Source organism: Triticum urartu, chromosome 1A (assembly GCF_056163025.1).
Source record: "Triticum urartu cultivar PI428250 chromosome 1A, HENAU_Tu73, whole genome shotgun sequence".
NCBI lineage: Eukaryota > Viridiplantae > Streptophyta > Magnoliopsida > Poales > Poaceae > Triticum > Triticum urartu.
The window spans coordinates 151,925,180-151,947,910 of record NC_141873.1 but is presented as its reverse complement, the minus strand read 5'-3'; the positions used below and the strand labels follow the sequence as shown (position 1 = coordinate 151,947,910).

At 49.1% G+C, this 22,731-nt stretch overlaps 1 protein-coding gene across 1 annotated transcript; it reads right to left on the bottom strand.

The window, feature by feature from the left end:
• Positions 1-1,252: 1,252 nt before the first annotated feature.
• Positions 1,253-20,281, bottom strand: LOC147990428 (uncharacterized). The gene is made up of 4 exons (XM_087538219.1): positions 19,815-20,281; positions 2,308-2,332; positions 1,628-2,222; positions 1,253-1,371 (listed from the first exon to the last, which is right to left on the bottom strand). Exons 1-4 carry the CDS (start codon positions 20,279-20,281, stop codon positions 1,253-1,255), a joined length of 1,206 nt encoding a protein of 401 aa, XP_087394345.1.
• Positions 20,282-22,731: the final 2,450 nt, after the last annotated feature.

Sequence of the window (22,731 nt, the reverse complement as noted above, 5' to 3'; positions counted from 1 at the left end):
CGTAGGACTAAGAAACGTACGAAACTAATGAACTCCTGCCATTAGAATCTCCCCAAAACAGAAACCTAGACTGTACATGATCATCATAGACCAAGTCTAAAGCTGCAGGATGCGCAACATAAAAAAAAGGAAAACTTACTCCAGTATTAGTATTTCTCCTTGTAAACCTTATTGGATGGACTGGTGCAAGCGATGGCTAGCAATGGATGCTTGCTCAATTTCTATGCAGCCGTTGATTGGTCCAGGCTATGGGTTAATCATAGCCAATACGTGCGCATGGGAGGGGGATTGAGGTATATCAGCGTGGGAGTCCAATCAGATAGGAGGGAGAAAGGAACTGTGGCGTGTGTAGCTCTTGGATGGAAAGAGTCGCCATGCTTGAGTCTGCTATAGATTTAACGGAATATTTTACAGGCTATTTGAACATTGACAATTGAGATGCAACGTCAAAAGATCTTGGAAATTTTTTAAGGGAGCTATAAACATCCATAGCAGGAAGATCATCAAAGAAGATATATCATGACTGGAAAGTTTACCTGTTCGAAAGAAATCTTTCCGGCAACGGACATGGACTGATCCGGGGATGAATGAGATTACCTGAGGAGCAACAGAAGGCGATATCAAGGGGATCAAGAGAGTCGTGTTCCGGCAGGCCGGCATTGATCACAAAAGGAGGAAACATTGCTTAGAACCGGGCTGGGGAGAGAGATGATGGAGAAAGAAGGCAGGAGGACGTGCTGACCTGCAGAATCATTGACCCCGGTAAGAGAATTGATTAGAGGGAGGGGATGGGTGGACAATGGCAGCAGACGGAGGAGGCGACCGGTACCGATCGTCCATGGCGGACAGATGCCCTGCACGTGAGAGATTCCGCGAGAGGTGGAGAGGATGCATGCGTGAGAGGTGGAGAAGGGGCGTTCTCTCTTGGGACCATCTAATTTCCAGCGATGATTCCTATGATAATCTGGTGGTTAATACGGAGTAGTAGTTAGTTGTTTTTCTACTAATAACTAACATGGATTTTTGTGGGACATCTACACGTATAACTTGATTCCATGAGTTGTATGGCTCCTATTTTTTTATGAACGTGGGATTTTGTAGGGGGTAAATAACGTGGATATTTGGAACATCTACACCGTAAAAAATTGGCCCCACCTGATTAACGGCTCCTAATTACTGATTAACGTGGGAATTTCTGGGGAGTCCGTAACTAGTATAGGTATAGATAGGGTCTAACAGAGCCCTTAAAAACTCAACCTTCAAAACCAGTTTGAGGGCTGAAAAAATGTCGATTTAAAGGCCGAAAATCCCTGGCGCATTCTGTTTTAAGGGTTGGTTTGAGAGCACTGATCTGTGCCTCGGCCTTCAAACCTTCAAAACAGGACAGCAACATAAATCACTCTCAAATTTGCAAATAATCATGATCACATACATGAAACAAACGTGCAAATCATCATCATCACATAGTAAATCCCATGGATATCATAGAAAAACATACAATGTGCAAATGTTCATCATCACATAGTCATCGGAGACATCATTTGCAAAACATAAAACGTACGAACAACTCAAGCACCGGTGAAGTTGTCCACACCTCCATCGCCTCCACCACTCATCGGAGACTCACCTCGGAGAGTAGATGACGCACCACCACCAGCACCACGCAGTAGCATCTTCCTGTCCGCGATGTTCTCCTTGTACTCCTTCCACCATGCCAATTGCTCTTCATCCATGTCCTTTCTAGACATCATCATGTGCTCCTTCTCCTCGGCCATGAGCTCCTTCCATGCTTTTGCTTCCTTGAGCTTGATCATCCTCTCCTCCATGTCGGCCTTGCGCTTGGCATCTTCTCGCCTTGCTTCCAATTGTGCAAATTTCACCTCTTTCTTTCTCTCGGTGATAATAAGCTTTGTCTCCAATGCCTTCGTTGTCAATGTCTCCTTTGACTTAATCATTTGATCAATCTTTTCCCTCAAGTTTGATGCCTCCGCTTCCATCTTCATCCTTTCTTTTCCCTTCTTGGTTCTGTCGGGCTTATCATGGTTTCTTCCTTCTTCATCACTATCATCCATTTTGAGCATATCCGATTTCTTCGGTGCACTCTCTTGATCCCTCAATTTCCATTTGGCAAGATGTTGGAGCAATGCCCAACAATGCTTGAATGGGAAGGATTTGCCCTTGGAACCGGCCATGTCCTTGTACCTCAAGTCGGCATATTTCTCCTAAAACATATCATCACAACCAAGCATAACCAACAAGTAAATAAAGCATGAACAAACAAGTAATAAGCATGATATTTGTACTCATATAATCACTCTCAACGCAGCCACTTGGGGGTTGACGACCCACAAGTATAGGGGATCTATCGTAGTCCTTTCGATAAGTAAGAGTGTCGAACCCAACGAGGAGCAGAAGGAAATGATAAGCGGTTTTCAGCAAGGTATTCTCTGCAAGTACTGAAATAAGTGGTAACAGATAGTTTTGTAATAAGGTAAATTGTAACGAGCAACAAGTAACAAAAGTAAATAAGGTGCAGCAAGGTGGCCCAATCCTTTTTGTAGCAAAGGACAAGCCGGAACAAACTCTTATAATAGGAAAAGCGCTCCCGAGGACACATGGGAATATCGTCAAGCTAGTTTTCATCACGTTCATATGATTCGCGTTCGATACTTTGATAATTTGATATGTTGGTGGACCGGTGCTTGGGTGCTGTTCTTACTTGAACAAGCATCCCACTTATGATTAACCTCTATTGCAAGCATCCGCAACTACAACAAAAGTATTAAGGTAAACCTAACCATAGCATGAAACATATGGATCCAAATCAGCCCCTTACGAAGCAACGCATAAACTAGGGTTTAAGCTTCTGTCACTCTAGCAACCCATCATCTACTTATTACTTCCCAATGCCTTCCTCTAGGCCCAAATAATGGTGAAGTGTTATGTAGTCGACGTTCACATAACACCACTAGAGGCTAGACAACATACATCTTATCAAAATATCAAACGAATACCAAATTCACATGACTACTAATAGCAAGACTTCTTCCTTGTCCTCAGGAACAAACGTAATTACTCACAAAGCATATTCATGTTCATAATCATAAGGGTAATAATATGCATACAAGATCTGAACATATGATCTTCCACCAAATAAACCAACTAGCATCAACTACAAGGAGTAATCAACACTACTAGCAACCTACTAGCACCAATCCCGGACTTTGAGACAAGAATTGGATACAAGAGATGAACTAGGGTTTGGAGATGAGATGGTGCTGGTGAAGATGTTGATGGAGATTGCCCTCTCCCGATGAGAGGAGCGTTGGTGATGATGATGGTGATGATTTCCCCCTCCCGGAGGGAAGTTTCCCCGACAGAACAGCTCTGCCGGAGCTCTAGATTGGTTCCGCCTCGTGGCGGCGGAGTCTCGTCCCGAAAGGTTTCTTCTTATTTTTTTTCTCATCGAAAGACTTCATATAGGAGAAGATGGATGTCGGAGACCCACCAGGGGGCCCACGAGGTAGGGGGGCGCGCCCCCCACCCTCGTGAGAAGGGTGTGGGCCCCCTGGCCTTCATCTTTGGCATGGATTTTTCTTTATTTCTTTTAAGACGTTCCGTGGAGTTTCAGGACTTTTGGAGTTGCGCAGAATAGGTCTCTAATATTTGCTCCCTTTCCAGCCCAGAATTCCAGCTGCCGGCATTCTCCCTCCTTATGTAAAACTTGTAAAATAAGAGAGAATAGCCATAAGTATTGTGATATAAAGTGAAATAACAGTCCATAATGCGATAAATATCGATATAAAAGCATGATGCAAAATGGACGTATCAACTCCCCCAAGCTTAGACCTCGCTTGTCCTCAAGCGAAAAGCCGATAACAATAAATATGTCCTCATGTTTAGAGGTAGAGGCGTCGATAAAAATAAAATACGGACATGCAGGCATCATGATTATTCTTATAACAACAACATATATAGGTTTTTTCATATGATTACTTATGTTCAAGCGATGATCTATTCACAATGCAAAAGTATAAATCATAAACCTTATTGGGTTCCAACAAACTATAATCTCAGTCACTGAAGCAACTGCAATTTATTGTAACATCGGAAAGAGTCTATGTCAGAGCTAAAAAGCAAGTCCACATACTCAACTATCATTTAGTCCTCCATAATTGCTAACACTCACGTGATACTTGTGGTTACAGAGTTTTAATCGGACACAGAGAAATATAGGGGCTTATAGTTTTGCCCCACAACCTTTTACCTCAAGGGTAATGTCAACAATAATGGTTCATGCTCCCCTACATCCAATTAGATATATATATATATATATATATATATATCATGTTCTTTCCAACATGCTGAGCTTGCCAAAGGATAAAATGAAAAAGGAAAGGTGAAGATCACCGTGACTCTTGCATAAGGTAGAAGATAATAATAAAGGATAGGTCCTTCGCAGAGGGAAGCAGAGGTTGCCATGCGCTTTTATGGTTGGATATATAAAATCTCAATGCAAAAGAACGTCACTTTATATTGCCCCTTGTGATCTGAACCTTTATTATGCAGTCCGTCGCTTTTATTACTTCCACATCACAAGATCGTATAAAGTTTATTTCTCCCACACCAATCAATCATACATATTTAGAGCATTTTTTATTGCTTTGAACCGATGACAACTTACTTGAAGGATCTTACTCAATCCATAGGTAGATATGGTGGACTCTCATGGCAAAACTGGTTTAGGGATATTTGGAAGCACAAGTAGTATTTCTACTTAGTGCTGAGAATTTGGCTAGCATGAGGGGGAAAGGCAAGCTCAACAAGTTAGAGGATCCATGACAACATACTTTATCTCAGATGTAAGAAAGACATAACTCATTACATTGTCTTCCTTGTCCAACATCAACTCTTTAGCATGTCATATTTTAATGAGTGCTTCCAATCATAAAAGATGTCAATGATAATATATCTATATGTGAAGCCTCTCTTTCCTTATTAATTCCTATTAATTGCAACAATGACCAAAGCTATGTCTGCCAACTCCCAACAACTTTTAATCATCATACTCTTTCTATGTGAAGTCATTACTCTCAATAAGATCAATATGAACTTGTTGTTTCTTTTTATTCCTTTTCTCTTTTCTTTTATTCACCCAAGATCATGACAAAATAATCAGGCCCTTAACTCAACACTAATATTTATTATATATAGCTCACGGACTCGATTACATAGAGAGGTCATAAAACAAAACTCAAAACTAGATCATGCCATAAACTTTATTCTACTAGATCAAGATACTACTAATAGGATCAAACTAAGAAAAACGGTAAAGATAGGAGATGTGATTGTGATACGATACCGGGGCACCTCCCCCAAGCTTGGCAGTTGCTAAGGGGAGTGCCCATACCCATGTGATTATATCTCCTTGGTCGGTGAAGAAGGTGGTGGTGATGGATAATCGCACATCGAGCGTAAGAGGTCCTCCAGCTTGCGGATAATGCCCTTGAGTGCGACAATATGCTCCTTCAACAAAATATTTTCTTGTGTGAGATACTTATTCTGTATACGAGCTAACTAAATCATCTTGAAAGCTTCGATCTCAGTTGGGGTAAGAAGGTTATGATCAAGTTGAAGGATGTCTTTTGCTGCCGGAGCTTGATCCTCCGTGGCCTTCTTGATCCTTTCATCCTTGTTGACCTTCGTGGGTTCTTCCCCCTTCAGATCTATCCTCATTAGCCAAGCATCGTTGTCACCATTGTTGGAGGAGGGGGACGACATGATGCCTGGCCTTGAAAACCCTGACAGAAAACAGCTCGAAACAAGAACAAAGGAGATTTGCATGATAGGGGAGTCAAAGCCTTCGGGAGAATATATAATGAATTTTTACCAACCAAAATACGTATCGTACAAGAAAAAAAGTCCGGAAGGCACACGAGGTGCTCACGAGGTAGGGGCGCGCCCAGAGGGGTAGGGCGCACCCACCACCCTCGTGGGGCCCTCGTGTCCTTCCCGGACTGCTACTTATTTTTCTATTTTTCTAAATATTCCATAACGGAGAAATATTGCCTTAGAAATTGTTTTTGAGTCGGTTTACTTACCGTACCACATACTTATTCCCTTTCGGAGTCTGAAACGTTCTGGAAAGTGTCCCTTATGTATTCCTCCGGGGTTACGGTTTCAATAATATTGGTTTCAACATTTATGGGATTACCTGAGATATAATGTTTGATTCTTTGACCGTTTACCACCTTCGGATTTGTGCCTTCGAAGTTGTTGATTTTTATTGCACCGGAACGATAGACCTCCTCGATAACATAGGGGCCTTCCCATTTAGAGAGAAGTTTTCCTGCAAAAAATCTTAAACGAGAGTTGTATAGCAATACATAATCACCTACATTAAACTCACTCTTTTGTATCCTTTTGTCATGCCATCTTTTAACTTTTTCTTTAAATAACTTAGCATTTTCATATGCTTGGGTTCTCCATTCATCAAGTGAGCTAATATCAAATAACCTCTTCTCACCGGCAAGTTTGAAATCATAGTTGAGCTCTTTAATAGCCCAATATGCCTTATGTTCTAGTTCGAGAGGTAAGTGACATGCTTTTCCATATACCATTTTATATGGAGACATACCCAAAGGATTTTTGTATGCAGTTCTATATGCCCATAATGCATCATCAAGTTTCTTAGACCAATTCTTTCTAGACCTATTAACAGTCTTTTGCAAAATTAGTTTGAGCTCTCTATTGCTCAACTCTACTTGACCACTAGACTGTGGGTGATAAGGAGATGCAATTCTATGATTAACATCATATTTAGCAAGCATTTTACGGAAAGCACCATGAATAAAGTGTGAACCACCATCAGTAATTAAATATCTAGGGACACCAAACCTCGGAAAAATAACTTCCTTAAGCATTTTGATAGAAGTGTTATGATCAGCACTACTAGTTGGAATAGCTTCTACCCACTTAGTAACGTAATCAACAGCAACTAAAATATGTGTATATCCATTAGAGGCAGGAAAAGTTCCCATATAATCAAAGCCCCAAATATCAAACGGTTCAATAACAAGAGAATAATTCATAGGCATTTCTTGACGTCTACTAATATTACCAATTCTTTGACATTCATCACATGAAAAGACAAATTTACGGGCATCCTTGAAGAGAGTAGGCCAATAAAAACCAGATTCCAATACCTTATGTGCAGTTCTATCTCCAGCGCGGTGTCCTCCATAAGACTCGGAATGACACTTGCGTAGGATCTGTTCCTGTTCATGCTCAGGTACACAACGTCTAATAACACCATCTACTCCTTCTTTATAAAGATGTGGGTCATCCCAAAAGTAATGTCTCAAGTCATAGAAGAATTTTTTCTTTTGCTGGTATGTGAAGCTAGGTGGTATAGACTTAGCAACAATATAATTAGCATAATCATCATACCATGGAGTACTACGAGAAGTACTTATAACATTTAATTGTTCATCAGGAAAGTCATCATTAATAGGTAGTGGGTCATCAAGAATATTTTCTAACCTAGATAAGTTGTCTGCAACGGGGTTCTCAGCTCCCTTTCTATCAACAATATGCAAATCAAATTCTTGTAGCAAGAGAACCCATCTAATAAGTCTAGGTTTAGCATCTTTCTTTTCCATAAGGTATTTAATAGCAACATGATCAGTGTGAATGGTTACTTTAGAATCAACAATATAAGGTCTGATCTTATCACAAGCAAATACAACTGCTAAAAGCTCTTTCTCAGTAGTAGCATAATTTCTTTGAGCATTGTCTAGAGTCTTACTAGCATAATGAATAACATTTAATTTCTTATCAACTCTTTGCCCTATAACAGCACCTACAGCATAATCACTAGCATCGCACATAATTTCAAAGGGTAAATTCCAATCAGGTGGCTGAACAATAGGTGCAGAGACTAATGCTTTCTTAAGTATTTCAAATGCTTCTACACAATCATCATCAAAGACAAATGGTATATCTTTTTGCAATAAATTAGTTAGAGGCCGAGAATTTTTTGAGAAGTCCTTAATGAACCTCCTATAAAATCCAGCGTGACCAAGGAAACTTCTTATACCTTTGACGTCCTTAGGACATGGCATCTTTTCAATAGCATCAACCTTGGCTTTATCAACTTCAATACCTCTTTCAGAAACTTTGTGCCCCAAGACAATACCTTCATTAACCATAAAGTGGCACTTTTCCCAATTCAAGACAAGATTAGTTTCTTCACATCTCTGCAAAACTCGATCAAGATTGCTCAAGCAATCGTCAAAAGAAGAACCATAGACCGAAAAGTCGTCCATGAGAACCTCACAAATCTTTTCACAAAAGTCAGAGAATATAGCCATCATGCATCTTTGAAAGGTAGCAGGTGCATTACATAAACCAAAAGGCATACGTCTATAAGCAAAAGTACCAAAAGGGCATGTAAAAGTAGTCTTTGATTGATCTCCAGCCGACGCAGGTATTTGAGAGAAACCAGAATAACCATCTAGAAAGCAATAATGTGTATGTTTGCATAATGTTTCTAGCATTTGGTCAATAAAAGGTAAGGGGTAATGATCTTTCTTAGTAGCTTTATTTAATTTTCGGAAATCAATTACCATCCTATAACCTGTGATAATTCTTTGTGGAATCAATTCATCTTTATCATTAGGAACAACGGTAATACCTCCCTTCTTAGGGACACAATGGACAGGACTTACCCACTCACTATGAGCAACGAGATAAATTATACCTGCCTCCAGAAGCTTAAGTATTTCTTTTCTTACCACTTCTTTCATTTTAGGATTCAGACGTCGTTGAGGATCACGAACTGGTTTGGCATCTGCTTCCAAATTTATTTTATGTTGACATAGAGTGGGACTAATGCCCTTAAGATCATCAAGAGTATATCCAATAGCAGCACGATGCTTCTTCAGAGTTTTCAATAATCTTTCTTCTTCATGCTCTGAAAGGTTAGCACTAATAATAACAGGATATATCTTCTTTTCATCAAGATAAGCATATTTAAGATTATCAGGCAACGGTTTAAGCTCAAACACGGGATCACCCTTGGGTGGAGGAGGATCTCCTAAAATTTCAACAGGCAAATTGTGTTGCAGAATAGGTTCATGTTTAAAGAATACTTCATCTATTTCCCTTCTTTCATTCATGAACATATCATTTTCATGGTCTAGCAAATAGTGTTCTAAAGGATCACTAGGAGGTACGGCAATAGAAGAAAGACCAATAATTTTATCCTTACTAGGTAATTCTTCCTCACGATGTTGTTTACTAAATTTAGAGAAATTAAACTCATGAACCATATCATCCAAGCCAACAGTAACAACATTCTTTGTGCAATCTATCGTAGCATTGACAGTATTTAAGAAGGGTCTACCAAATATAATAGGACAAAAACTATCTTGTGGGGAAGTAAGAACAAGAAAATCAGCAGGATATTTAGTTTTCCCACACAAGACTTCAACATCTCTAACAATTCCAATTGGTGCAATAGTATCTCTATTGGCAAGTTTAATAGTAACATCAATATCTTCTAACTCAACAGGTGCAATTTCATTCTTAATTTCTTTGTATAAGTCATGAGGTATAACACTAGCACTAGCACCCATATCACATAAGCCATGATAACAATGATCTCCTATTTTAACAGAAATAAAGGCACGCCTTATCGGATTTCGGGTTCCGGCAGACCCTTGAGGTTCGAACACTGGGGTGCACGCGGAGATTTTGCCTTCTACCTACCTGCACCCCTCCGCCTCGCTAAGATCTAAGCTATGGAAAGAACAGCACAAGAGACACAGGGTTTATACTAGTTCGGGCCATCATTGTGGTGTAATACCCTACTCCAGTGTGTGGTGTGGTGGATTGCCTCTTGGGCTGATGATGATGAGCAATACAAGGAAGAACAGCCTCGCGAGGGTCTGTTCTTGGCTGAGGGGATGAACTGCTAGGAGGAGTTCAGTCACCCTTCCCTCTCTCTCTCTTCTCGATTCTCTCCCTGATTTCGATCCCAGCTTGTTTTTGGGTTGGCCGATTCTCGATCCCCCCTACCCTGAGGGTGGCTAGTCCTATTTATAGGAAAAGGCCCTGGGCCTCTTCCCAAATATTGAGCGGGAAGGGCACCAACAATTGGCCATTTTGAAGGGGAACATCTGGTACACTTATCCTGACTAAAGTTGGTCCTCGCCTGCCAAAGGCTCTGGTGGTGACGCTGGCTTAGGCTCCACAATGACTTCCTCCCTGCCGTTGGACTGTTCTTGGTCTCGTTGCACCGAAACGGGTGCCTTTGCTTGATGCTCTCGCCTGCGCTTGCTCCCTTTGCACCAAAGAGGAAAGGAGGACACTGCGCGGGCTGGCGCCCGCCTGGCACCCTTGGTCTTCATGGCTTGCGTCACGGGCACCTCGTGAGGTACCCCGCCTTGATCTCTCTGCCTCCTCGTGAGCCAGCCTGATGATGCCGTGCCTGAGGAAGCTCCGTGTCGTCCGCCTCGCGAGGCTTGGCCCCTCGCGAGGGTCTTGGGTCTGTGTTGATGAAGATGGGCCGTGCTGGGCCCCCTTTTGAGCCACGCCGCAGGCCGCAGGCAGGCAAGTCTAGGGACCCCCATTCCCAGAACGCCGACAGTAGCCCCCGGGCCCAAGGCGCGCTCGGACTTGGCCATGCAGGGAGGCGAAAGGGCAAGGGCGAAGCGCCGTGGGCCCTAACAGCCCGCGGCCTCGGGCGCCGCGTGGCGGTTGATTGGGCGTGGGCGGCACTGTTCCCCCACGCCCCCTTATTTTGCACCATGCTAGCAAACTCGTAGTCATACACAGCCGCTCCCCTTTCTGTTGCTCTAACGCCCTCTGTCCTTCCTCCGCTCGAACTCCAGCTTCTGTTTTCAACCCAATCTCGAACCTCCGCCCCTTCCCATCGCCATGGCTCCGACGAAGAAGGGAAGAGGGAAGAAACCCATGCCTCCGCCTTGCTCGCCGCCGTTGGCGGCCCCCGCCGAGGGCTTGGGAAAGGTCAGCTCGGCTCTGGCCACTATCTTCAACGAATGCGGGAGGACGACGGCCTGGCCCGCGTCTCACTTCTCCATCGACAGGATAGTCACCGAGGTCCAGTATTTCGCTGACGCCCTATGGGCAGGTCTGGTTCCCCCCTTTTCTGACTTCTTTAATGCCGTGCTTTCCCACTATCAAATCCACATGATGCATCTGGGTCCTGAATCCATCACCCTTCTTTCGGTCTTCGCCTTTGTTTGCGAGGCAATGATGGGCATCCTTCCTTCGGTTGCCTTGCTGCGCCACTTCTTCTCTCTGCGTCTTGTCGACCCTACCCAATGTTGGGCGTGCGTGAGATTCGTTGCCGCGTCTGAGACAGCGGCCTCAGGGATTGACTTCAGGCTCCCTCTACCCGCGGCTGGGTTCCGCGAGCGGTGGCTGTATGTGGATGCAGGGGTGCCCAGCCCCCTGCTATCGGAGCCAACTTCGCCTGCCGTCTCCAATTCGGGCTGGGGCCAGGAGACGCTTGAGAGCCCCCGGCTCGTCTTCGTCTGGCACCGCTTCGCGTTCTTGAGGTTGCTTGGCGTGACAGCGCCCAAGGTGGTGAAGGAGTTCCTGCTCCGCTGCATTGCTCCTCTCCAACGCCACTCCCGCTGGATGTGGGCCTTCAGCGGGCGTGATGATCGTATGAGGCTCCAGGAAGAGGACCTGACGCCTGAAGTGCTGAGGACAGTGCTCTTGACCCTGATTGGGGACCCCAACCCTGGCAGCATCCAGCAGGAAGGGGCCTTGCTGTACCTCTACCAGAACAGGGCAATTTTGTGAATCAGATGCCTATCTTTGATGAGTGGGGGCCGCGCCCCGCCGGCCTCCGGGGGCCTCGCGAGAACCTAGTGATGGTGACTGCCCTTCTAGTTGGCCAAGGCGACTCTTCCTCAAGTGGCAGAGCAGGGAGGCATGAGGCGCCAGAGGCCGAGGGGGCTCCCGGCGGGGTGACAGCGCCGGACGATGCTCATGAGGGAGCAGCTCTTGGGGCCCGTGCCGCTGAGGCTGAGGGTGGCAAGCAGCTGCCCTCAGCGTCTGCGACTGAGGCCCCTGAGGCTCCAGCCGCTTCTCTTGGCGAGGCGATTGGCAGCGCGCATCAGGCAGGCGCCCCTGACGCGGATCGCCTTGACGCTCCGTCTTCATCGCAGGTTGATCCCTGCGCTCAACTCTTGGGCCGCTTTCGCGTGGACTTTGAGGCCCTCCGGAAGAGAAGGGAGGCCCTGGGCGACGACTACCCTTGTCGCCTGCTGAAGCGTAGGAAGTACTTCGCCACTGATGAGTAAGCCTTCTCCTTTCCCAGCTCTCGGTCCTTCTGTTGCTTTTACTGATCCTTGCTCCGCAGGCCCCTTCCAGCCGAGCTCGCGGAGATGGCTGAGGTGTCGTCCCCCTTGGCTTCGCCCCATCCACCGTCCTCAAGCGCTCCGAGTAGCAGAGCCCTTGTGGTGAGGGCGATCGAAGAGGCGAACCATCCCGAGGCGCATCGTGGCCCTGCGCACCCCGCGATCCTCCTTCGCGGGCCTTCTCGTGGCATAGCCAGCCTGCCATGGGCTTCTCGCCTGGTCGTGGACTGCGATTGGCTGAGGCGCTCCCCGCGCTCTTCATCTGGGGACGGGCTGGCTCCAGGCCGGGCTTCTGGCGTGACGTGCCCGGCCGTCGCAAGGGTGCCAGCCCCCAGCCCCCTGCCTGGAGGGGGAGTGCTGATTCGTGGCCCCCGTCACTTGCTTGGGGCAGATGATGGCGTGGAAGACGTGCTCGAGCGCGCCCGGGAGCGTCGTGCTCTTCGCCAAGGATTCCTTCGAAGGGCGGCTGACGCGGTGAGCCTGCTTGGTGAGGAGCTTGCTGATGAAGACGCGTGCCTTGAGGCCGAGGGCCTGCGCCTGGCTACAGAGAGCTGCGAGCTGGAGGGCGCCATCACCCTTGCGCGCTGTCAGCGCGATCTTGACGACGCAGAGGCCAAGGCGTCGCTGGTGGCCTCTCGGGAGGCCCGATCTTGGGTCGCTGAGGAGGCCCGGGAAGCCGACCGGTGGTGAGAGGCGGCGGAGGAGCGGGCTCGGGAGCTCTTGGCCTGGTGCCACTCACTGGAGGAGCAAGTGGAGCTGCGCGAGGCAGCCCTCGCGTCGATGAAGGTGGCCTCTGGCGACCCAGCAGAGCTCTAGAAGCGTGAGGAGGCGCTGACGCTGGAAGCCGCCTAACGTACCCGCGAGTATGAGCATCTGGAGACGAGGGAGCGCTTGGTGACGCAGGCGGAGGATGATGTCGCTGCACAGGAAGCCCGTGTCCTGGAGGAGGTCGGACGTCGGGTGGCGATGGCGCACTTGAACCTCAATCACGAGTTCGAGGAGAGGCTGGGGTTGATCCGGGCCGAGGCTGAAGGTAGGACTGCTGCCTTGAGGACCAAGCTGGAGGAAGCGACGCGGCGGGCCGATGCTTTTCGGGCCGCCCTTGAGGTAGCGCAAGGGGAGTCAACCACCTCCCAGGCCGAGGTGCTCCTTCTTCGCCAGCGGGTGGAGGAGGCTGAGGTCGTCGCGTGCTAGAATGCGGACGAGATATGTCAGCGGCGGATCCTGGAGCATGAGCACGGCCCCATGCTCACCACGCTCCGGGAGAGAGCCAACACAGCCTTGGGCAACATCTGCGAGGCGGCTGTTGGCGAACCGCACGTAGTCAACTACATCGGCAACCTTCAGTTCTTCACCGACGTGGTGACGCAGCTGGAGGCGCGGTCGGTCAGGGCTGACAGGTTGGTGGAGGAGAGGAGCCGCGCCCTGCTCGGGCGCGCCTTTTCTCACGTCTTCAGCCATCTCCAGAACATGGATCCCCACTTCGATTTCGACGCCGCCATCGCCCCAGTCCCCCAGGCCATCCGAGACGACCTGGCGCACTGGGTGGAAGACAATGTGGATGCTCTTGTCAGGGCCTTCGCTTCAGACAACAACGGCGTGATCGTGGCTGCCGACGAGGGCGGTGTGGTGAACGGCCCTGCCGCCGCTGGCGGCGACGCAGACAGCGATGGCGAGTCCAGCGACGCCAGCAACGGTTCGGGTGGTGCTCCTGAGGATGCATCGGGGGATTCATCCGACTGATTGTGCATCGTTCCTGCTTCCTTACCCTGCATGAATAGAACTCAGGTTTTGGCCTGATGGCTGTGAGAGCATTTTGGAGGGGGAGCCCCTCATGTAAAACTTGTGTTCATCGTATTAGTAGACGTTACATTGCCCATGCGCCCGCGCCAAGTGGTCGGCTTAAGCGACACGCTGGTCGACTAGTTTACCTTTGTCCCGTGCGGGCCCTGAGGTAGCCTGTGGGAGGCTGTGGTGTCCCGAGTGTTCCCTGAACGAATCCGTAGGATCTGCAGTAAAAAACCCTCCTGAGAGGACGCGGCGGCGGCAGTCTGGGCTGCGCGCAAGCTGGGCCTGACCCGGCTCGCGAGGGGCTCACGAGGGGAGGCAGCTGAGGCGAAGTGGCAATCAAAACGCGAGAAATTGCTCGAACGAGACTAAGCACCCCTTCCCCAAACACACGCAAATCTCAAATTCGAATCCAACTTAAATCCAGCGGGGGAAAGTGACAACCAAAGGGAAAAGCAATGAAAGCAGACAAAAGGCCGCGTCCGGCACCTAATCTAGTCTTGGACGTCTTCTCACCAGCGCGGAGCTAAGTGCTGCCACTGGGCGTGGGAGGGAGCCCCAGGGCCTGAGGCCGGCACCCCTGAGACTCCGGGGCGTGTACAACCCCACTCATTATTACGTGAGAGTGTCACGGGGCGGCGAGCTTCACAGGCACTGGGCCTTCTTCACAGGTACCGGCCTTGCTTCATATCGCCAGACGAGGGCCCCGCCTTGCGCCACACTCTAGTGCCATCAACGACGACCAGAAACCAGGACGCCGCCGATGGGGTAGAGCGGTCGCCGGCGGTTCCCCCGACGACCACGGGTCCTCCGCTAGGGGCAGGCCCTGAGGCACCTCCCCAGCAGAGGGCCTACCTCCTGAGAACACCTTGCTCCGAACGCCGCGGTGGTGATGTCGGATCTCGGCCCCTCTCCTGCAGCCCCCTGCGCCCTCCTCCCGAGGGGTAGGAGACTGTGGGAGTGGGGCAGCTGCTCGCTGTGGCGACCTGCACCTCCTGCGATCCAAGATTAGCGTATGCCTGCTCCTGAGGAATTAGCGGTACCCGATAATCGTTGCCTCCGGCGTGGCCAGTGGGACCGTCCCGGGGCTCCTGGAAGGGTTTAGCTTCTGGCGCCTCGTCCCCCCAGCTTGGGCTGAGGAGCGAGCCTTGTTCGCCCTCGTGAGGGTGTCCTTGGTCCATCATGAGGGGCATGTATTCTTCTGGCGCCATCATCCCGAAGGCCACGCCGTAGTGCTCCGCATGCCACGCAGTCCTGCTTGACGTGCCCACCGTGGGGTGGTAGCGCGGCTGTCCACTGGGGCCGTGGGTCGCGTCGAGTCCTTCTTCTTCGCGGACCGGGAGCAGGGGCAACGCCGCCGCCGGTCCGGTGCCGACAGCTTCGCTGGCATTGGAGTAGCCTTGGAGCCCGCGGGCGCGCGCGGAGCCCCGCGCGGGCTGCCCTGGGCTTGAGATGGGAGCTGGGTGCAGAAGGGGTGAGCCCCTGAGGCGGCGAAGCCCAGGAGCTCTGCCACCCGCTCCAGCAGCACGTCGCGGCCGCCCTCCAGCAGCCCGCACTGCAGCAGCTCTCGGGCCACCGTGAGCGCGGCCCTCGAGTTCGCCTGCTCCTGGCGGGTGTACGGTGTCTTGGTCGCGGCGTGATTGGAGGCCCTTGCTGCCGATCGCGCCTGCCGCGGTGTGAGAGCTGTCGAAGCCTGTCTGCGTCGCCCGCGGCCCGCAGCACCCTGTGGACCGTGAGCTGCCTGGGGCATGGGGTCGCCCGAGGCGAGCGGCTCTGCGCGGGCGGGCCACGCCGCCCATGGATCTGGGTTGCCCGCCTGGTCGCCGGACATGGTGATGACGACGCGACGGGACACGAAGCGGTAGAAGGTGGATTCCGGCGCACCCCTACCTGGCGCGCCAAATGTCAGATTTCGGATTCGGGCAGACCCTTGAGGTTCGAACACTGGGGTGCGCGCGGAGATTTCGCCTTCTACCTACCTGCACCCCTCCGCCTCGCTAAGATCTAAGCTATGGAAAGAACGGCACAAGAGACACAGGGTTTATACTGGTTCGGGCCACCGTTGTGGTGTAATACCCTACTCCAATGTGTGGTGTGGTGGATTGCCTCTTGGGCTGATGATGATGAGCAATACAAGGAAGAACAGCCTCGCGAGGGTCTGTTCTTGGCTGAGGGGATGAACTGCTAGGAGGAGTTCAGTCACCCTTCTCTCTCTCTCTCTCTCTCTTCTCGATTCTCTCCCTGATTTCGATCCCAGCTTGTTTTTGGGTTGGCCGATTCTCGATCCCCCCTACCCTGAGGGTGGCTAGTCCTATTTATAGGCAAAGGCCCTGGGCCTCTTCCCAAATATTGAGCGGGAAGGGCACCAACAATTGGCCATTTTGAAGGGGAACATCTGGTACACTTATCCTGACTAAAGTTGGTCCTCGCCTGCCAAAGGCTCTGGTGGTGACGCTGGCTTAGGCTCCACAATGACTTCCTCCCTGCCGTTGGACTGGTCTTGGTCTCGTTGCACCGAAACGGGTGCCTTTGCTTGATGCTCTCGCCTGCGCTTGCTCCCTTTGCACCAAAGAGGAAAGGAGGACACTGCGCGGGCTGGCGCCCGCCTGGCACCCTTGGTCTTCATGGCTTGCGTCACGGGCACCTCGTGAGGTACCCCGCCTTGATCTCTCTGCCTCCTCGTGAGCCAGCCTGATGATGCCGTGCCTGAGGAAGCTCCGTGTCGTCCGCCTCGCGAGGCTTGGCCCCTCGCGAGGGTCTTGGGTCTGTGTTGATGAAGATGGGCCGTGCTGGGCCCCCTTTTGAGCCACGCCGCAGGCCGCAGGCAGGCAAGTCTAGGGACCCCCATTCCCAGAACACCGACACGCCTACCACAGGTCTATGTTTATCCTTATCACACGGTTTAGCAATTCTAGCAGTTTCACCTTCGAACTGAATAACATGCCCATCAATATTATCAGACAAGAGATCTTTAACAATAGCAATATTAGGTTCTACTTTAACTTGCTCAGGAGGTGTATAAGTTCTAATATTGCTTTTACGAACAACAGTTGAAGCTTTAGCATGATCTTTTATTCTAACAGGGAAAGGTGGTTTCTCAATATAAGAAGTAGGAACAATAGGATCATTATAAGTGACAGTCTTTTCTTCAACTTTAATAGGCGCAACTACTTTTACTTCTATGGGAGGATGATATTTAAACCACTTCTCCTTAGGGAGATCAACATAGGTAGCAAAAGATTCACAGAAAGAAGCTACTACCTCAGAATCAAGTCCATATTTAGTGCTAAACTTACGGAAAATATCGGTATCCATAAAAGATTTAACACAATCAAACTTAGGTGTCATACCCGGCTCCTTATCTTCGTCGAGGTCCCAATCTTCAGAGTTGCGTTTAATTCTATCCAATAAGTTCCATCTGAATTCAATAGTCTTCATCATAAAAGAGCCAGCACAAGAAGTATCAAGCATGGTTTGATTATTATGAGAAAGCCGAGCATAAAAACTTTGCATAATTATTTCTCTCGGGAGCTCATGATTGGGGCATGAATATAACATTGATTTAAGCCTCCCCCAAGCTTGAGCGATGCTTTCTCCTTTGCGAGGCCAGAAATTATATATATAATTACGATCACGATGAACAAGATGCATAGGGTAATACTTTTGATGAAATTCCAATTTCAATCTTTTATAGTCCCACGATCTCGTATCACATAGCCTATACCATATCAATGCGTCTTCCTTCAAAGATAAAGGGAAGACCTTCTTCTTAGCAACATCACCGGATACACCTGCAAGCTTAAATAATCCACAAACTTCATCCACATATAATAAGTGCTCATCAGGATGCTTTGTTCCATCTCCTGTAAAAGGATTAGCAAGCAGTTTTTCCATTATACCCGAAGGAAATATAAAAGGAGTTTCATTTTCAATAGGTTCTGTAGGTTGAGGAGCAACTCTTTGCTCTACTGTACGGGGTGAAGATACCCCGAACAAGCCCCTCAGAGAATTACTTTCCATAGTAACAAGTGACAGTAAATTTCAGCACACTATATAAATTTTTCCTTACCAAATTCTACCTACCAGAAGCGCTACACTCCCCGGCAACGGCGCCAGAAAAGAGTCTTGATGACCCACAAGTATAGGGGATCTATCGTAGTCCTTTCGATAAGTAAGAGTGTCGAACCCAACGAGGAGCAGAAGGAAATGATAAGCGGTTTTCAGCAAGGTATTCTCTGCAAGTACTGAAATAAGTGGTAACAAATAGTTTAGTAATAAGGTAAATTGTAACGAGCAACAAGTAACAAAAGTAAATAAGGTGCAGCAAGGTGGCCCAATCCTTTTTGTAGCAAAGGACAAGCCGGAACAAACTCTTATAATAGGAAAAGCGCTCCCGAGGACACATGGGAATATCGTCAAGCTAGTTTTCATCACGTTCATATGATTCACGTTCGATACTTTGATAATTTGATATGTGGGTGGACCGGTGCTTGGGTGCTGTTCTTACTTGAACAAGCATCCCACTTATGATTAACCTCTATTGCAAGCATCCGCAACTACAACAAAAGTATTAAGGTAAACCTAACCATAGCATGAAACATATGGATCCAAATCAGCCCCTTACGAAGCAACGCATAAACTAGGGTTTAAGCTTCTGTCACTCTAGCAACCCATCATCTACTTATTACTTCCCAATGCCTTCCTCTAGGCCCAAATAATGGTGAAGTGTTATGTAGTCGACGTTCACATAACACCACTAGAGGCTAGACAACATACATCTTATCAAAATATCAAACGAATACCAAATTCACATGACTACTAATAGCAAGACTTCTCCCTTGTCCTCACGAACAAACGTAATTACTCACAAAGCATATTCATGTTCATAATCAGAGGGGTAATAATATGCATACAGGATTTGAACATATGATCTTCCACCAAATAAACCAACTAGCATCAACTACAAGGAGTAATCAACACTACTAGCAACCTACTAGCACCAATCCCGGACTTTGAGACAAGAATTGGATACAAGAGATGAACTAGGGTTTGGAGATGAGATGGTGCTGGTGAAGATGTTGATGGATATTGCCCTCTCCCGATGAGTGGAGCGTTGGTGATGACGATGGTGATGATTTCCCCCTCCCGGAGGGAAGTTTCCCCGGCAGAACAGCTCTGCCGGAGCTCTAGATTGGTTCCGCCTCGTGGCGGCGGAGTCTCGTCCCGAAAGGTTTCTTCTTATTTTTTTCTCATCGAAAGACTTCATATAGGAGAAGATGGACGTCGGAGACCCACCAGGGGGCCCACAAGGTAGGGGGGCGCGCCCTAGGGGGGGGGCGCCCCCACCCTCGTGAGAAGGGTGTGGCCCCCTGGCCTTCATCTTTGGCATGGATTTTTCTTTATTTCTTTTAAGACGTTCCGTGGAGTTTCAGGACTTTTGGAGTTGCGCAGAATAGGTCTCTAATATTTGCTCCCTTTCCAGCCCAGAATTCCAGCTGCCGGCATTCTCCCTCCTTATGTAAACCTTGTAAAATAAGAGAGAATAGACATAAGTATTGTGATATAAAGTGAAATAACAGTCCATAATGCGATAAATATCGATATAAAAGCATGATGCAAAATGGACGTATCAGGGGTTGATCCCTCACTTGATCCATAGCCGCACTCCAACAAGCACAAGCGGGTTTCATCAACTCCCACCGGCCTTGAAGCGACCTGTAAGAACGAGCTCTCAATGTGGCAGTCTTGGGTTTCAGCTTGCAATACATGTCCTCAATGCGTTGCCAATAACGTTTCCCGTTTTGATCGGTGCCGGTGACCGCATCCACCCTCACTTGCGACCAAGCCTTGACCAAGAGGACATCTTCAACCTCCGTGTAGTTTGCCGTGCGAATTGGCCTTCGAGCACCACCTCCCGCTTCAAACACTTCCTCTCCGATCTCGGTGACATCTTCATCTTCTTCTTCCTCCTCACCCGCCTCCTCCTCCTCACCCGTCGGCTCCTCAACATGGAAGTCGAAGGAAGCAAGTGGAGGAGACCCAATGTTCACCTCCGCGTCCTTGAGCAAGGCCCTATATGACACGGTTGGTGCGGACATTTCATCGAACACGTCGGCCACGGTTGGCGGCGTTGGAGTGGCAGTGCTCGGCGGTGGCGGTGGCGGTGCCGCGGTATGCTTGGCACAATGGTTTGCAAGCTGATTCTCCTTGCGCTTGGTAGCAGCCGCGGTGGAGGTTGCCGGCTTGGCGGGCTTCGCCGCCTTCGCCATGGGGGCGGGCACGGGCGGCTTGCTTGACACGACGTGGGTGCTCGCCCGCCTCCGTTTTTGGCCGATGTGGGTGGCCGCCACCATCTCCGCCACGACGGCGTTGGTCGAGGTGGCCGGAGGCGGGAGGTGGGCGCGGCCACGAGCGCGGGCGCGGATGAAGCCAGCGGTGGAGGAGCGGCGGAGGGGGTGGCCGAGGGCTGGAGGGGCTCCATGGCCGGCAGCGGCGACAAGAACGGGCGGCGGCGGCGCGGATGAAGCCGACGGCGGGGAGAGGAGGCTTGGGAATTTTCCCTCCCGTGCACAGAGTTGACCAAGTGAGGGTTGGGCCTTCAACTTGCCCCAAACCCTCACTAGTGCAGGTTGGCCTTGAACTTGAGGGTTCGGCCTGGAATTTTTTTTGAGGGTTTAGGGATTTGAGGGTACTGATCTGCGCCTTTTTTTGCTCAACCCTCAAACTGGCAGTTATTTTGAGGGTTTGACCAGTTTGAGGGCTCTGTTAGACATGCTCTAAGCAGCTAGATTAGGGCCATTTTTTTTGAGTACCTATGTAGAAATAAGCTGCTCTCAAAATAAACACCAAACAAGACTGGTTTAATTTAGTAAAAAAGTCCCCTAGTTTACCTAGGGTTTTCTAGTCCTCTCGGCGGCCCGCCGCCCTGAATTCCTCCTGCCGGAAAAGACAGCCGATCGCACTCCCTTCAATCCTCATCGACTTCCTCGCATCACTAGGACTGCTCCAAGTCCTTGTTTGTGTCTTTAATTGCTGAGGCTGAAGGTTCCCCTATAGATGATAGATCAAGACTTCGTGTAAGATGGCTTTTTCTGTGGAAGGATCGGGATTAAAGGGCCTGGTGGACGAAGATCCAAGCAAGCTCCTGTAACGATTGCATCTGTAGGATGACGAAATTGACATACTAATCTGAGAAGATGAAGTTGATACAACCGAGGAGAAGCCCAAGTGGCTTGTGTCGGTGTCAAAACCGGTAGATCTCGGGTAGGGGGTCCCGAACTGTGTGTCTAAGGATTGATGGTAACAGGAGACAAGGGACATGATGTTTTACCCAGGTTCGGGCCCTCTTGATGGAGGTAATACCCTACATCCGGATTGATTGACTTTGATGAGTATAGGGGTTACAAGAGTTGATCTACCACGAGATCGTAATGGCTAAACCCTAATTGTCTAGCCTATATGATTATGATTATGACCTCCTCTACGAGCTAAACCCCGGTTTATATAGACACCGGAGAGACCTAGGGTTATACAGAGTCGATTTACAGAGAAAGGAATCTTCACATCCGAACGCCAAGCTTGCCCTCCATGCAAAGGAGAGTCCCATCCGGACACAGGAGGAAGTCTTCTGTCTTGTATCTTCATGGCCCATTAGTCCAGCCCAGTCACATAGCTCGGTCGCCCGAGGACCCCTTAATCCAGGACTCCCTCAGTAGCCCCCGAACCAAGCTTCAATGACGATGTGTCCGGCGCGCAGGTTGTCTTCGGCATTGCAAGGCGGGTTCCTCCTCCGAATACTTCAAAGCATCTGACCCGAAGAGTTATATTCGGCTTTTCATTTAATGTCATACCCTTTGGCTCCCGCGCCTCCGTCTCTTCTACTTCCATGTGTCGAACGAATACAAAAGGTCAGAGTATTTTTTTCACATAACACCATGGCCATAAAAAGGCGTCTATTTAAAGGAATTGGATCTCAGATGCCATTCCACACCAGGCGGAAAATCCTTAGAGCTCGCTAGGAGAAACCACTCAAACATGGCTAGCGCTCCCAGTTCTTCCTCCCGCCCTCATGGCTCTGAAAAAGGCGATTGGGAGAGATGCTCAGTATCCCATGCCCAGCTGACCAAGCTCTAAGCGCAAGGCTACCTTCCCCCTGCGGATCTAGTCCCGGTGCGAGTGGGATTAACTTCTTTTACGGGCGAAGCTCTGGCGGAAAATTTCCTGAATTCTTTAGAAGGGGAGCGAGTGTGCTTCGTTTCCTTTCTCTTCAGAGGCGTTGGATTTCCAATCCATCCTTTCCTTCGAGGTCTCTTGGAGTATTATGGCCTCCAACTGCACAATCTCACGCTGGGCTCCATTCTGCACATCGCGGGCTTCGTCGCTCTCTGCGAGGCTCATTTTGAGTTATGGAGGAAACTATTCTGCCTCGTCCCTCGCTCCCAAAAGGGGTCCATATTCGAGGTGGGTGGCACCGAGATATGGCGCATAGCCAGAACCGGATACCTGTCTGGCACACTGAAGAAGGCGTCCGAGGAGTGGCCCTCGGAGT

Bases quoted from the DNA above. Each gene is read 5' to 3' on its own strand.
- LOC147990428 (XM_087538219.1), bottom strand. From the start codon at position 20,281: ATGTCCGCACCAACCGTGTCATATAGGGCCTTGCTCAAGGACGCGGAG. The intron at 2,333-19,814 runs GATACGTCCATT...TCGTCAACCCCC, and splicing joins CAAGTGAGGGATCAACCCCT to AAGTGGCTGCGTTGAGAGTG. The intron at 2,223-2,307 runs ATGAGTACAAAT...GATATGTTTTAG, and splicing joins GCTGCGTTGAGAGTGATTAT to GAGAAATATGCCGACTTGAG.